Source organism: Piliocolobus tephrosceles, chromosome 8, assembly GCF_002776525.5.
Source record: "Piliocolobus tephrosceles isolate RC106 chromosome 8, ASM277652v3, whole genome shotgun sequence".
Taxonomy (NCBI): domain Eukaryota; kingdom Metazoa; phylum Chordata; class Mammalia; order Primates; family Cercopithecidae; genus Piliocolobus; species Piliocolobus tephrosceles.
The window spans coordinates 131,621,621-131,634,916 of record NC_045441.1 but is presented as its reverse complement, the minus strand read 5'-3'; the positions used below and the strand labels follow the sequence as shown (position 1 = coordinate 131,634,916).

The following is a 13,296-nucleotide window of genomic DNA, read 5'->3' as shown; positions in this document are numbered from 1 at the left end:
CTTCCTTCCTTCCTTCCTTCCTTCCTTCCTTCCTTCCTTCCTTCCTTCCTTTCTCACTCCCACCCTCCTTCCCTCCCTCCCTCCCTCCCTCCCTTCCTTCCTTCTTCCTTCCTTCCTTTCTTTCTTTTTAAAATTGGGGGTGAGGTCTCACTCTGTCACCTAGGCTGGAGTGTAGTAGCATGATCTTCGCTCACTGTAACCTCTGTCTCCCAGGCTCAAGTGATTTTCCCACCTCAGCCTCCCAAGTAGCTGGAACCACAGGCACGCACCACAAATCCCCAGCTAATTTTTTTGAATTTTTAGTAGCAATGGGGTTTCACCATGTTGCCCAGGCTGGTCTCAAACTCCTGAGCTCAAGTGATCCACCTGCCTCAGATTCCCAGAGTGCTGAGATTACAGGTGTGAGCCACCACACCCGGCCGAGAACCTCCTCTTTCTTTCATATGAGAAGTGTAAGTCTTCTAAGAAGTTAGATCTATTCCTGAGGAAGTCTTTTTCCTCTTCCATTTTAATGAGCTTATATTTTAAATTTTAGTTATAATAGTTTATAAATGGTTAAAAGGAATCCCGTCCCCAAATTCTTGTGTTTGAATCCCCCTTTCCTCCATTTCCTAGCCATGTGACATGAAGAAAAGTATGTATCTTCTCTCTGTTTCAGTTTATTCTTCTATAAAATAAGGCATTCTAAGTAGATGCTGAATATTTTCTACTTGGAAAATGAATCCACTTGAAATGCCCAAAACACAGTAAGAATTATATAAGAGCTTTCAATTTTAAATATTCTTCCTTTGCGCCTGTTCGATGATCAGAAGGAAGTATCACTTCAAAACACTGTAGTCTCTCATCCATTTTCTTAGCAAGTTAAAATTCTCTGTGACAAGTATTCCAAGCACAGGCGTTCTTTTAATTATACTCTCAGGTTTTGTAATAATAATGTTGATAGATTTTGAATCGTTGTGTGTATGTGCTCTAATTTCTTTCAGAGAGTCCTCCTCATTACATTTTCTTCAACAGAGAGAGCTTTGACAGGCATGCTTACTATCACATACTCTAAATTATTTCTGTCTAGGAGTTCACTGTTTCTGATAGCTCACTCTCTTTAATTTCAAGAGTCTTGGAAATATACATTCTCCCATAACAATCCACCTGATGAGGCAATTTGAATGGTTATCTTCTTTTTTTTTTTTCTTCTTTGAATTTATTTTAAGTTCTGGGGTACCTGTGCAGGAAGTGCAGGTTTGTTACATAGGTAAACATGTGCTATGGTGGTTTGCTGCACAGATCATCCCATCACCCAGGTACTAACCCAGCATTCATTAGCTTTTCTTGCTCATGCTCTCCCTCCCACTAACTCCCTTCTGACAGGCTCTAGTGTGTCTTGTCCCCTGGGATCTGTCCATATGTTCTTACCATTTAGCTCCCTCTTGTAAGTGAGAACATGCAGTGTTTGGGTTTCTGTTCCTATTAGTTTGCTGAGGATAATGGCTTCCAACTCTATCCATGTCCTTGCAAAGGATATGATCTCATTTCTTTTTATGCCAACATATAATTCCATGTTGTATGCACCACACTTTCTTTATCCAGTCTATCACTGATGGGCATTTAAGTTGATTCCATGCCTTCACTATAGTGACTAGTGCTGCAATGAATATACACATGCATGTATCTTTATAATGGAATGATTTATATTCCTTTGGGTATATACCCCATAATAGAATTGCTGGGCCAAATGGTATTTCTGCCTCTAGGTCTTTGAGGAGTTGCCACACTGTCTTCTACTATGGTTTAAGTCATTCACACTCCCACAACAGTGTAAAAGTATACCTTTTTCTCTGCAACCTTGCCAGTATCTGTTATTTTTTGACTTTTTAATAATAGCCATTCTGGCTGGCATGAAATTAAATCTCATTGTGGTTTCATTTGCATCTCTCTAATGATCAGTGATGTTGAGCTGTTTTTTAAATGTTTCTTGGCCACATGTATGTCTTCTTTTGAGAAGTGTCTGTTCACATCCTTTGCCCACTTTTTAATGGGGTTGTCTGGGGTTTTTATGTTGTAAATTTGTTTAAGTTCCTTGCAGACTCTGGATATCTATCTGACCTTTGTCAGATAGATAGATTGCAAAAAAAGTTTCTCCCATTCTACAGGGTGTCTGTTTACTCTGATGATAGTTTATTTTGCTGTGCAGAATCTCTTTTGTTTAATTAGATTGCATTTGTCGATTTTTGCTATTGTTGCAATTGCTTTTGGCATGTTCATCATTAAATCTTTGCCTGTGCCTATATCCTAAATGGGATTGCCTACATTTTCTTCTAGGCTGTTCATAGTTTTGGGTTTTACATGTAAGTCTTTAATCCATCTTGAGTTAATTTTTGTGTATGGTGTAAGGAAGGAGTCCATTTTCAATTTTCTGCATTTGGCTAGCCAGCTCTCCCAGCACCATTTAGTAAATAGGAAGTCTTTTCCCCATTGCTTGTTTTGCCAGGTTTGTTGAAGATCAGATGGTTGTAGGTATGTAATATTATTTCTGAGTTCTCTATTCTGTTCCATTGGTCTATGTGTCTGCTCTTGTAGCAGCACCATTCTGTTTTGGTTATCGTAGCCTTAAAGTATAGTTTGAAGTCTGGTAGCATGATTCCTCCAGCTTTGTTCTTTTTGCTTATGATTGTCTTGTCTATTCAGGCTCTTTTTTGGTTCCATATGAATTTTAAAAGAGTAATTTTTCCTAATTCTGTGAAGAATGTCAATGGTAGTTTAATGGGAATAGCATTGAATTTATAAGTTACTTTGTACAGTATGGCCATTTTCACAATGTTGATTCTTCCTACCCATGAGCATGGAATGTTTCTTCATTTGTTTGTGTCTTCTCTCATTTCTTTGAGCGAGGTTTGTAGTGGGCCTTTAGTGCAATACATTTCCCTCTTAAAACTGATTTATCTGTCCCAGAGATTCTGGTACATTGTCTCTTTTTTCTCATTAGTTTCAAAGAACTTCTTGATTTCTGCCTTAATTTTGTTATTTACCCAACAGTCATTCGGGAGCAGGTTGTTCAATTTCCATGTACTTGTGTGGTTTAAGTGAATTTCTTGATCTTGAGTTCTAATTTGATTGAACTGTGATCTGAGAGACTGTCATGATTTCAGGGTTTTTTTCTTTGCATTTGCTGAGGAGTGTTTTACTTCCAAATATGTGATCAATTTGAGTAAGAGCCATATGATGATGAGAAGAGTGTATATTCTGATGTTTTCAGGTGAAGAGTTCTATGGATATCTATCAGTTCCACTTAATCCAGAGCTAAATTTGGGTCCTGAATATATTTGTTAATTTTCAGTCTCAATGATGTTTCTAATACTGTCAGTGGGGTGCTAAAGTCTCCCACTATTATTGTGTGGGAGTCCAGTCTCTCTTTGTAGGTCTCTAAGAACTTGCTTTATGAATCTGGGTGCTCCTGTATTGGGTGCATATATATTTAGGATAGTTAGCTCTTCCGGTTGAATTGAACCCTTTACCATTATGCAATGCCATTCTTTGTCTTTTTTATTCTTTGTTGGTTTAAAGTTTGTTTTGTCAGAAACTAAGATTGCAACCCCTGCTTTTTTCTGTTTTCCATTTGGTTGGTAAAATTTCATCCATCCCTTTATTTTGAGCCTATGTTTGTCTTTGCATGTGAGATGTGTCTCCTGAAGACAGCATATCAGTGAGTCTTGGTTCTTTATTCAGCTTGCCATTCTATGTCTTTTAACTGGGCATTTAACCCATTTACACTTAAAAGTTAGTATTGTTATATGTAAGTTGGATCCTGTCATTACTATGCTAGCTGGTTATTTCACAGACTTCTTTATGTGGTTGCTTCATAGTGTCACTGGTCTGTGTACTTCAGTGTGTTTTGTAGTGGCTGGTAATGGTTTTAATCTTTTCATATTTAGTGCTCCCTAGAGGAGCTTTTGCAAGGCAATCCTGATGGTGGCAAATTTCCTAAGTGTTTGCTTGTCTGAAAAGGATCATATTCCTTCTTCACTTATGAAGCTTAGTTTGGTCAGATATGAAATTCTGGGTTGGAGCTTCTTTTCTTTAAGAATGTTAAAGAATAGCTTCCAACCACTCTGCTTTATAAGGTTTCCACAGACAGGTCTGCTGTTAGTCTGATAGGCTTCCCTTTGTAGGTGTCCTGGTCATTCTCTCTGGCTGCCCTTAACATTTTTTTTTTCATTTCAACCTTGGAGAATCCGATGATTATGCATCTTGGGGTTTATCTTCTCATGGAGTATCTTACGGGGGTTCTCTGCATTTCCTGAATTTGAATGTTGGTGTGTCTTGCTAGGTTGGGAAAGATCTTCTGGATCATATCCTGAAGTATGTTTTCCAATTTGGCTCCATTATCCTTATCTCTTTTAGGTACCCCAATCAGTCATGGGTTCAGTCTCTTTATATAATCCCATATTTCTTGGGGGTGTTGTTCATTCTTTTCCCTCTATTCTTGTCTGCTCCTCTTATTTAAGAAAGATAGTGTTCAAACTCTGAGATTCCTTCTTCCGCTTGGTCTGTTCTCCCTCTGATACTTGTAATTGCATTGTGAAGTTCTTGTGTTGTGTTTTTCAGCTCCATCAGGTGGATTATGTTCCTCTGCAAACTGGTTATTCTGGCTGTCAGCTCCTGTATTGTTTTATCATGATTCTTAGCTTCTTTGCATTGTGTTACAACATGCTTCTTTATCTCAGCAAAGTTCATTATTACCACCTTCTGAACCCTACTTCTGTCAATCCAGCCCAATTTCAGCCTCAGCCCAATTCTGTGCCCTTGCTGGAGAGGTGTGATAGTCACTTGGAGGAGAAGAGGCATCCTGCTTTTTAAGTTTTCAACATTTTTGTGTTGATTCTTTCTCATTTTTGTGGGCTTATCTACCTTCAATCATTGAGGTTGCTGACCTTTGACCTTGGATTTTGCAGGGTCCTTTCACTGATACTGTACTTTGTTGTTTTCTGTTTGTTTGTTTTTCTTTTAATAGTCAGGCCACTTTATTGTAGGGCTGCTGTGGTTTGCTGGAAGTCCACTTCAGACCTTAGCTGTCTTGGTTTTTCCCATACTGGAGTTATCATTAGTGAAGGCTGTGAAACAGCAAAGATGGCAGCCAGCTTCTTCCTCTGGAAGCTCCATCCCAGGGGCGTACTGACCTGTTGCTGGCCAGAACACACCTGTAGGAGATGGCTGGAGACCCTGTTGGGAGGTCTCACCCAATTGAGACGAACAGGATCAGGGACCTGATTAAAGAAGCAGTCTATCTGCTTTTTGGTAGAGCAGATGTGCTGCATTATGGGGAGTCTTTCTCATCCAGACCATTTGGATTCTACAAAGCCAACAGGCTAGAAGGACTGAGTTGACTGAACTGTGGAGATGGAGGCTGCCCCTCCCCACCAGGAGCTCCATCCCAGGGAGAGATCAGAGCTCTCAGTGTAGAACCCTGGGTAGAATGGCTAAAGCCTACATAGGGAGGTCCTGCCCACTGAGAAGGAATGGATCAAAGTTCTGCTTAAAGAAGCAGTCTGGCCATGATCTTCTGGCAAGGCAGCTGTGCTGCATTATGGGGGACCTTTCCTCATCCAGACCATTTGTATTCTCCAAAGCTGGCAGGCTCAAACAGCTAAGTCTACTGGACTGCAGAGTTGGTGGCCACCCCCTTTCCCTGGGAATTCAGACTTATCTCAGGCAGATTCTAGCCTGTTGCCATTGGCTGTCTGGAATTCCAAGCCAGTGGATCTTAACTTGTGAGGTGCTGGGGAAGTGGGGCCTGCAGGATGATGCTCCTTGGCTCCCTGGAGTCAGCCCCCTTCCTAGGGTTATATGTGGACAGATTTCCCACCTTGCCTGGGATCCTGGGGCTGAAATGTGTAAAACTCCTGGGTCTCTGTGTGTGCCGGAGCAGCAGCTCTGCTAAAACTCTACACAGCTCTGTGTACTGGATCCAAGGCCCTGTTGTTCTGGGCTTGTGAGGGGATCTCCTGATCCATGGGTTGCAAAGATCTGTGGAAGAAGCGTGGTTTCCTGGTCAGGGTCACACAATCACTCACTGCTTGCCTTGGCTGAGGTGGGGGTTCCTTTGGCTGTGTGCTGCTCCCAGTGGGCTGTCATGCCCCCGACACTCTGCTTTTCTTTGTTCTCTGTGGGTCAAGTTGTTTGCCTAGTCAATCCCAATGTGAGAACCTGAATATTTCAATTGATAGTACTAAATTCACTCACCCCATTTCATTCCTCTCTATGAGCACCACAGACCACAGTTGCTTCTAACTGGTCATCTTGTAGACCCTGAATAGTTGTCTTCTTACTCTCTGGGAGACTTAGTATCAGGTTTGACACTGCATTAAAAAAAATTTTCACCAGTGAAGGAGAAGTTTGTAATCATCCAGGATTTGAGAAAATATCCAGACAAAAGTAGCTGCCAATGTATAGCTAAGTATTTGATGGAGAACTGCAAAACTTGAAGCTACACAATATGGAAAATACACATTCTGTGTTTGAATTGAGGAGTGAGCACAGTAATAGGTCTGTCACTAAACCCAAATAAGTCTGTTGGATGTTAGTAGTCCATAATTAGAATGATCTACTGGTAATATTAAAAGGACATGTCTATTTTACATGAAAGTAATTTTCCCTGTGTATTACATATTTTGGGAAAGGACACTGTTGTATTTGTGCTTATGTGTCCAAGAATGACCAAGGGGTTGGTGAATCAGCCTCAGTAAAGGTCAGTGGTGAATCAGACTCAGTAAAAGCCAGTGACCACACTGGGAAGTGACTCAGAGACACCAGAAATAGTTCACAGGACTTGATATGCAAGCAGGAACTGCAAAGACCATGGTATCTTCAATGGCTAATGCAGAAATATCTCTAATTACTGGAATTGCAAAAATGTTTAAAGAATTACAAATTCAACATGGTAAACCGAGTACCTTCCCATACAAAACAATAAAAAATAACAATAGAAAATGCTGAAAACAAGAAAAGATATTTTTTGGAAACAGAAATATTAAGGGCTTCTGGAGGTTTAAAAGCTGCTGGGAACTATGTTCATGTGTAAATCAAAATAGAAAACAGAAGAAAGGCATCAGAGTTGAGCAACACTCTTCCTAAAGAGAACAAGCTTGGAATTAGTAATGGTCTATGGGATTATGGCTAGAACAATTTTAAGAAATAGATATTGCAATATAGAGTATATCAGTTGACACCTGCACAGCAATGCTGTATAACAAGCCTCATTCAAATCTCACTGGTTAAAGTAATAATCATTTATTATTGCTCATGAGTCTATGTATTAAATAGACAGTTCTGCAAATCTTGAAATAGTCATAATATTCCTTTGTTGGATATGTAGTTTACAAATGTTTTATCCATTGCTGTGGCTTCATTTTCATCCTCTTAACAAGGTCTTTTACACATTAAGTTAAAACCCGAGCGTTCCCTTATCCTACTGGCAGGGCATGTGACAGGGGTATGGCTCACTGCAGTGGTGCCCAGGTGCTCAAACCGCTAGGGGGGCATGCAGACGGGCAGGTGCAGAGGCCGTGGGGAGTGCTTTCGGGCTCCCATCCCATGGCACCATCTAGGACTTACAGTGCACTCTTTCAGCTATGCCGTTTGCAGTCAGCTTGTGTTAGTCAACTCAATAGACCCTCTGCTTATTGCAAGGACAGGGGGCCAATGTGACAGCCTGAGCTCTTGCCCAGTGTATTGGAAGGATCAGATCATATGTGGGTTGAAAGGTTGAGTGCAAGGTTTTATTGAGTGGTGGAAGTGGCTCTCAGTGAGATAGACGGGGAGCCGGAAGTCGGGGGATGGAGTGGAAAGGTGGTTTTCCCCTGCAGTTGGCTGCCCAGTGGCAGGACTCTTCTCCGACTACCCCTGGCTAAACTCCCCTTCGGCATTCGTGTCCTTCCGCCATCGCTGATCTGCCGGTGTCTGCTGGTGTATTCTCCTGCTCCTCTCAACGTCCAGCCTCTTGTGTCTGTGTCCGCTGAAGGTCTCAGGTTTATATGGGCACAGGATGGGGGGCGTGGCGGGCCAAAAGGTAACTTTTTGAGTGCAAAAACAGAAACCCCTGTCCTCGTTTAGGTCGGTGGGCACAGGCCCTAGGATGGAGCCCTAACCAGGGACTGCGCCCTTCTCTCCCGAGCACTTCCATACCCCACTCTTGTATCAAAATGCTTTTAATGTGAATGAGGGAAATCTCTCTTGGAAGATTTCAAGTGGTGGAGAATATGGACTTAAATAGAAGCAAAACATAGCTTAACCATATTTGAGCTTCTGAACCTCCTCACCTTCAAAAGTATGTAAAAAATAGTTTAATTTCTATAATCTGCATGGTTGTTTTGTTCCTAAAATGTGTATCTATTTTACTTCACTGTGAAAACAGAGTAAATGGAACCATTTCCTGCTTCATAGAGAAAGAAAGCATTCAATTGTGTCTTGAGTGATTAGAAGTATTGAACAGTATGAAGAAGGTAGCAGAAATTACAAGAGCAAATGTATGAATAGGCGTTAAATTGTGTAAGACTGTTTTGTAAGGGTGTGAAGTACACTTGATAAAGTAACATTTATCTTATTCAGTAGTCAAAAATAAGATAATATATGGTCCAAATGTTTAAAAATTCAAGTGCCTTCCCGAAGTGAAATTTTTATCTAGTGAACAATGGAGACTCGTTGAATGTATAAAAATTGAAAAGTGGTTTTAGGAAAGTGATTGCATCACTGGTAGAATGATTCAGGCTTCTTGCAGGCCTAACTGGGATACTTGGGAGAAGGATGTTCCAAGCAAAGGGAATAGCTTGAGCAAAGTTTCTAAGGCAGAAGTGTGCCTTGTGTATTTGAGGAATGGCCAGAAGGCCAATGTGTTGTGAAAAAATAAGCAAGGGAAAGAGGAACAGAGAGGAGGCAAGAAATTTAATAGGGAGGGGAATCACCTAGGACCTTGTAGGCCTATATAGGCTGTAGGCTTTTCTCTGAGTGAAATAGGAAGCTACTGTATGGTTTAGCGGAAGAGTGACAGCATCTAACCTAATGGATCACTCTGACTTCTGTGTTGAGAGTAGACCCTGGGTTGGTGGCTAGAATGAGGGAGGCCAAGGTTAGAAGTAGAGGAAACTAAGAGGAGGCTATGACAACTATAGAAGATAAATCGAATGAGTCCCCACAGGGGTTTTTAGTGCCCCCCCCCCAACTCTGCCATTCATAGGAACCTACAGGGAGTTGGATCTAATTGGGGTTGATATTATAGTCTTAAATCTCAAAACATAATTAAAAGAATGTAAGAATTAAAGCGTAAGAGTTTAAAAGTTGTGGGCTCTCAGGGGGCTGCTGCTGGGCCGCTGGGTCTCTCTTTTTTTTTTTTTTTTTTTTTATTATACTTTAAGTTCTAGGGTACATGTGCATAACGTGCAGGTTTGTTACATATGTATATATGTGCCATGTTGGTGTGCTGCACCCATCAACTCGTCAGCACCCATCAATTCATCATTTATATCAGGTATAACTCCCCAATGCAATCCCTCCCCCCTCCCCCCTCCCCATGATAGGCCCCATTGTATGATGTTCCCCTTCCTGAGTCCAAGTGAGCTCATTGTTCAGTTCCCACCTATGAGTGAGAACGTGCGGTGTTTGGTTTTCTCTTCTTGTGATAGTTTGCTAAGAATGATGGTTTCCAGCTGCATCCATGTCCCTACAAAGGATGCAAACTCATCGTTTTTTATGGCTGCATAGTATTCCATGGTGTATATGTGCCACATTTTCTTAATCCAGTCTGTCACTGATGGACATTTGGGTTGATTCCAAGTCTTTGCTATTGTGAATAGTGCCGCAATAAACATACGTGTGCATGTGTCTTTGTAGTAGCATAATTTATAATCCTTTGGGTATATACCCAGTAGTGGGATGGCTGGGTCATATGGTACATCTAGTTCTAGATCTTTGAGGAATTGCCATACTGTTTTCCATAATGGTTGAACTAGTTTACAATCCCACCAACAGTGTAAAAGTGTTCCTATTTCTCCACATCCTCTCCAACACCTGTTGTTTCCTGATTTTTTAGAAGAAAATCTAGGTAGTACCATTCAGGACATAGGCATGGGCAAGGACTTCATGTCTAAGACACCAAAAGCAACGGCAGCAAAAGCCAAAATTGACAAATGGGATCTAACTAAACTAAAGAGCTTCTGCACAGCAAAAGAAACTACCATCAGAGTGAACAGGCAACCTACAGAATGGGAGAAAATTTTTGCAATCTACTCATCTGACAAAGGGCTAATTTCCAGAATCTACAAAGAACTCAAACAAATATACAAGAAAAAAGCAAACAACCCCATCAAAAAGTGGGGAAAGGATATGAACAGACATTTCTCAAAAGAAGACATTCATACAGCCAACAGACACATGAAAAAATGCTCATCATCACTCGCCATCAGAGAAATGCAAATCAAAACCACAATGAGATACCATCTCACACCAGTTAGAATGGGTCTCTCTTTATGGACTTGGTCTCCTGAGGCCTGGAACAGGGGGAACTCCAGTCCGTTCCAGCCTCCATGGCAGCCCACGGTTAGGTGCACCAGGGTTTGCTGATGTCGTCTTGTGCTGTTCCACCCTTGACGCCAGCAGAGCTGCTGCCCCACTGTCCCAGAAAAGCCTGAGCCTGTAGTTTAGGTAGGATGCCACATCTGCGTCCACAAGACCTGTTATCCATGTGCAAAAAGATGTTGGGAAAGGCCATTTTGCCAGTAGGGGTTAGGGGAGGGAGACAGATAATCTATTTTTAATAAATAACATCCTAGAAAGACAAAAAAAATTTAAAAAAATAATAAAAGTTTTGGGCTCCATGAACTGGAGAGGTCAGAGAAATAGAAGAATTGTAGGAGTTACTGAGATAAACAGAAGGGAGGTAGTGGTAGAACGATAGGATAATTTAAATAGAAATATTGAAAGATCTTTGTTGTTCCTTAAATGATCTATAATCACGGAAGTAAGTCTGAAAAGGACTGGAGGGGAAAAAGACTCAGAGTGTAGGAGGTTGAGAAACTTAGAAGCCTTGCGAGTGAATAAATTGTCTATGTGATGAATAGTATTAAGAAAGATGACTAAATTAGTAGCAGGCAGAAGGACTGAATAAGAAAATTTCTGAAGGTAATAAGGTAAGTACAACAAGAAGGGGTAATATTATAAAGTAACATGTATAAAGCAGCAAGGCTTTAGAGTAGGAGGGAGAAAATGATCTGGAAACAGCAGGGAGGAATTCTGCACTATTTCTGTCTTGAAAGTCAGGACCCCTATATGTCCAAAAAAAAAAAAAAAATAGAAGAATGACAAAGTGGAATTTGGCTTATGGCAGAACTCCAACAAACCTCAATTGCCTTGGGCACTCAAAATACAGGGATCTTCCGCCTCAGTTGTCAATGATATCATGATAGGGATTTAGAAGGAATCAGTATATAAATATGAATATCAGAGAAATTATAACCACTCAGAATGGATTGCAGGTATTATATAGAAACTTCTCATATACATAAGAAGAAAGATGTAAATTTGTGTGTTAAGGACATATAATCAGGGAGGAAAGAGGGCAACAGAAGACTGGACATGTCTGTCTGCTTTGAGATACCCCAGTGTGGGTCCTTACCAGGAGGCCTCATCAGTGCTCTGTGAGTGTGCACAGTGTTTAGCCAGCACCTGGCTTTTCTTATGCAGAATAGAGATAACTGGATCCTTAGATTCCAGGCCAGGTAGCTTACATTTAGTGAACTAACCTGCTTGTTCTAGGCACATTTGAGACACTCTTTAGGAGTAATGAAAAATCCCTTAATAAACATAAAGTTGAAATTGGCATTAATAAGGAATGTCTACACTCATAGTAAAGAACTTTCTTTTACAATCTAGAAAACTTGTGAGGAAATTTCTGTTTGCAACTTAGAGTTAGGAGAGAATGAAGGGGAAAGCGTAGTTCAGAAAACGTAGCCTTTCTTGGGAGCTCCCACCATTCTCATGGGATGGCAAATGCAGGAGGATGGGGAAATCTCCAGTGTGGGTAGCCAAGGTTAATCTTACTCCTGTGTGTTTTGAGCAGAGAGAATATCTGAGGAATCCTCAAAACCCATCTTATAATCTTCAAACCAACCTAAGGTTTCCTATGTTGATACCTTCTCATTTTCTGTCTTTGTCACACCCCAAAACCACTTTTGTCTCAGGGGAGGGAGGAACAGAAAAGACTTTGCCCAGGACTGCTGGGAGGTAGAAGGAGAAGGGGAAACACCAGGGTTTCTGCACAGGAAAGGGGTGATTCTGCAGCGCTGTGGCTAAACTGCTGGCACAGAAGTACACAGCCGAGTCCCTGGGTTCCGAGGGCTGGATCTTCAGAGTGGAGAATGATGCGTTAGGCATCTTAGCTGAGAATCGATCCTTGGGCATCCCTGAATCATCTATCGGAGACTTGTTGGTAAAGTAAATCAGCAACTCCAGTCCCCGCATCATGGTCTGTCTGTACCAGAAAAGGGAGTTGTGGCCTGAAATTGGTTCACATCTCAGAGTCACTTCTTTTCCCATCTCTGTCACCTCATGCCGGGGTGACTGGATAACTCCAGCATGTGTGTGCTCTATGAAAGAAGGCAGAACTGGGCATCAGAATAAGGAAAATATATGAGGTCATCCATGTAGAAGCCCAGTATGACAATGGTAAATATTCTGAAGACTCACTCGCTACCAGGATACAAAGGGACACACAGCAGAGAGTCCAGGAGCACATGGCAGAGTGAGAGCAGATGTGGAATATTCCAGACCAGGCCCTCTGTGAGCATGAGCAAAGAAATGAATTTTGTGACATTTTATCCCCACAGGATGTATCTGTCAGTGACATCACTGATTGGGCCACCACCCCCAACTTCTTAAAGAGGAGGCTGCATCCCTGGGAGATGAAACAGTCAGGAATTAATTCAACTATAATTGATCTGAGATAGAGATGCACACTTGCAGAGGCTCCCTGGATATTTGTTTTGATATTATCAATTCATGGTTCCTTCTCCATAACATGCCTTACATAGGAGCCTGCCAACTTTATCCATCTGCACCTCAGACTCCAAGTATTTAAAGATGAACTCATTGTCTTATTGCAAGCCAGCTTCTCTGCAAACTCTCTCATTCCTCTCACTGGTGGCTTGGTGCTTCTACTCCTTTATGCGTTCTTAAATTATCCATCAGTAAGTTAGGAGTCAGGCATCTGAGAAGATGCATGTCAACTGCATTGTTAGGGATACAGGAGCTGAGCTG

General features: G+C 41.4%; 3 gene segments (V, D, J or C); all 3 read right to left on the bottom strand.

Moving 5' to 3' along the window:
• The window catches only part of LOC111532386, a 512,723-nt gene that overhangs the window by 248,689 nt on the left and 250,738 nt on the right, over positions 1-13,296 (bottom strand).
• Positions 1-13,296, bottom strand: part of LOC111521481 — a 514,718-nt gene that overhangs the window by 257,656 nt on the left and 243,766 nt on the right.
• LOC111521490 lies at positions 11,891-12,857 on the bottom strand. The segment is given in 2 exon segments: positions 11,891-12,626; positions 12,727-12,857. Coding segments are annotated over 2 exon segments (576 nt in total).